Source organism: Alosa sapidissima, chromosome 2 (genome assembly GCF_018492685.1).
Source record: "Alosa sapidissima isolate fAloSap1 chromosome 2, fAloSap1.pri, whole genome shotgun sequence".
NCBI lineage: Eukaryota > Metazoa > Chordata > Actinopteri > Clupeiformes > Clupeidae > Alosa > Alosa sapidissima.
The window spans coordinates 15,340,270-15,342,769 of record NC_055958.1 but is presented as its reverse complement, the minus strand read 5'-3'; the positions used below and the strand labels follow the sequence as shown (position 1 = coordinate 15,342,769).

Below are 2,500 nucleotides of genomic sequence, written 5' to 3'. Positions count from 1 at the left end.
GTTTGCATTATGTTAGCAGAGTAAAGAGTTGACAGAGGAGAGTTGCAGAGGAGGACAAAGTAAACAGAGGAGAGTTGCAGATGCTTCTGTGAAACGGAGTGTGTGTGTGTTTTGTGTGTTTCTTTGTTCAGAGTGGCTGCTGCTGCTGCGCTGTGCTGCGCTGTGCTGTTAGCCCTGGGCTGTGTTCTCCACTTCCAAGCGGCTCCGCTCTGCTGATGTTAGCATGCCTCAGACACACCATGCTGGGAGACGAAATGGAATGGGCAATGCAGCAGCTATTCCACACACACACACACACACACACACACACACACACACACACACACACACACACACACACACACACACCACACACACACACACACACACACACACACACACACACACACACACACACATACACACACACACACACACTTCAGTTTCCCTCAGATACACACACCAGGAGGAACCAATGCAGGTAAGTGGAGGTAGTGTAGTGGCTAAGGAGCTCCGCTAGCATGCAGTGGCCAGAAAAATTGTGGGTTCAATTCCCGGATGGCACCGTTGTGACCTTGAGCTCTGGGGTGATTGACCGTTTTTCGTTTTTCAGGATCCAGATAACGGACTCTATGACTGGCCCTACCCCTGATTTGCCACGAAATCCCACATAGCAAGGGTCATTCCCCTGACCGTGTCTTGAGTCTGTATTACAGTACATGAAGTAGTGGGAGGAGTTAGATCTCTTCCACCATCTTGTCTTTTAAGAAATGGAAAAGGCAGTATATTTATTTGAAACATATCTCTATTCAGATTTCTGATGATAATGATAAAAAAACTGCCTGCCAGCCAAACTCACTCCAGAAACATTCATTAAGAGAGCACCACCTCAAGAAAAAAATCCTGAAAGAGCCACTTTTAGCCACAAGCACATTTTCTCTGAGAAATGTGGCCTTGGTCAGAAGTGGTATGCTTTTATCCCTCTCTTCCCACACAGCTAATTTGATGAAGCAGCTAAGCAGTGCAGAGACAGAGAAAGAAGACATGCAATGGAATGCTTATGTCACTCACTACGTGCTGTGATCTAATGAGGAGGTAAAGCGAATTACGCCTGTGCCGTACTTGCTTAAAATCCACGCTTGGATTGAAATCAGTGCGTCATATGAATACTCAGCATAGCGCTAAAGCTAAAACGCTTAGCCATGTCATTTGGACAGGAACAGGTTCTGAAATAGCCTAAAGGCATCTCCCAGAGTACTGTAATAACTCCTTATCTCAAATCAGTTCTCCTTTTCCAATTTACACATGCTGAAGGTGACATGAAGAATGCAGGACTGGTGACAACACAAATACATGGGTACATGTATATTTCAGCTGATTACACGCTGTGGTGAATGTTGATTGTGGGTTGTGATGATGGATTTATGTGCAACTATCTGAGTGAGCGTGCGAGCGTGGCGTGCGTGTGTAAATGTATTACCTGAGGCTTTGTCTTGGCTGCAGTTGAGGAGAGTTGGGTCGGCTTTGTATTTCAACAGCTGGCTGACAATGCGTGTCTGCAAAACAAACACACAGACACACACACACACACACACACACACACACACACACACACACACACACACACACACACACACACACACACAAACCATCAGAACACTATAGAGAATCAAAGGGAATGGAATAGTATCTAGGTCATCTTGCCGTCTGATCTCAAACAAACAGCCTGCAGGTTGTACAGTATGGATCTGTATTGCCAGGAAGGGTTGCAACTGATCCCAGAGCAGCAGGACCACTGCATTGGACCCTACTGCCCCTGGGTTAGAGATGTGCTACTGTCCAATGTGTTATGGAGATGTGCTATGCCTAGTAATTACAAGCTTTAAGTACATACCATTACTCATTAATGAGCCTAAACAATACTATTCAGTGTACCTTATGAAAGGCATTCTTAATACAAAATAATAAAGTACATTTGACTAATTAAGTGAGCAAGTATATGGTATGGAAGTGAGGGATTGAGAGTGAAACAGAACTGGAAACGCATCCTCTTGCAGAAAATTTGCAAGCTCTCATTTGCAAAGAGGTTTTGTGAATAGGTGAACGTGAGTCTGTGTGTGAGAGTGTGAGAGAGAGTGTGTGTGTGTGTGTGTGTGTGTGTGTGTGTGTGTGTGTGTGTGTGTGAGAGAGAGAGAGTGAGTATGTATGTGTCTGTGAGAGAGATGTGTGTGAGTATGTATGTGTGTATAATATGCACAGAGAGTGTAGGTAAAAGCATCTTGTGTAACAATCAGCATCCCATGCACGCACACACACACATACGCAAACACACACACACACACACACACACACACACACAGACACACACACACACACCATAGATTACAGTGACATTCGCTTATTGTCTTACATATTATAACAGCCGTAAATTGTGTATTATGGGGTTCGGAGAAAGAGAGGAAGATGGAGCAAGGGAAAGAGAGGAGTGGAGGAGTGGAGGAGAGGAGGAGTGGAGGAGTAG

The 2,500-nt window shown here is 44.9% G+C and overlaps 1 protein-coding gene across 1 annotated transcript in view; it reads right to left on the bottom strand.

The window, feature by feature from the left end:
• The window catches only part of myo16 (myosin XVI), a 156,174-nt gene that overhangs the window by 102,661 nt on the left and 51,013 nt on the right, over positions 1-2,500 (bottom strand). The window contains exon 8 of the mRNA XM_042084692.1: positions 1,460-1,535. Within this exon, the coding sequence (XP_041940626.1) occupies positions 1,460-1,535 (76 nt within the window). The remainder of the gene's footprint in view (positions 1-1,459; positions 1,536-2,500) is intronic.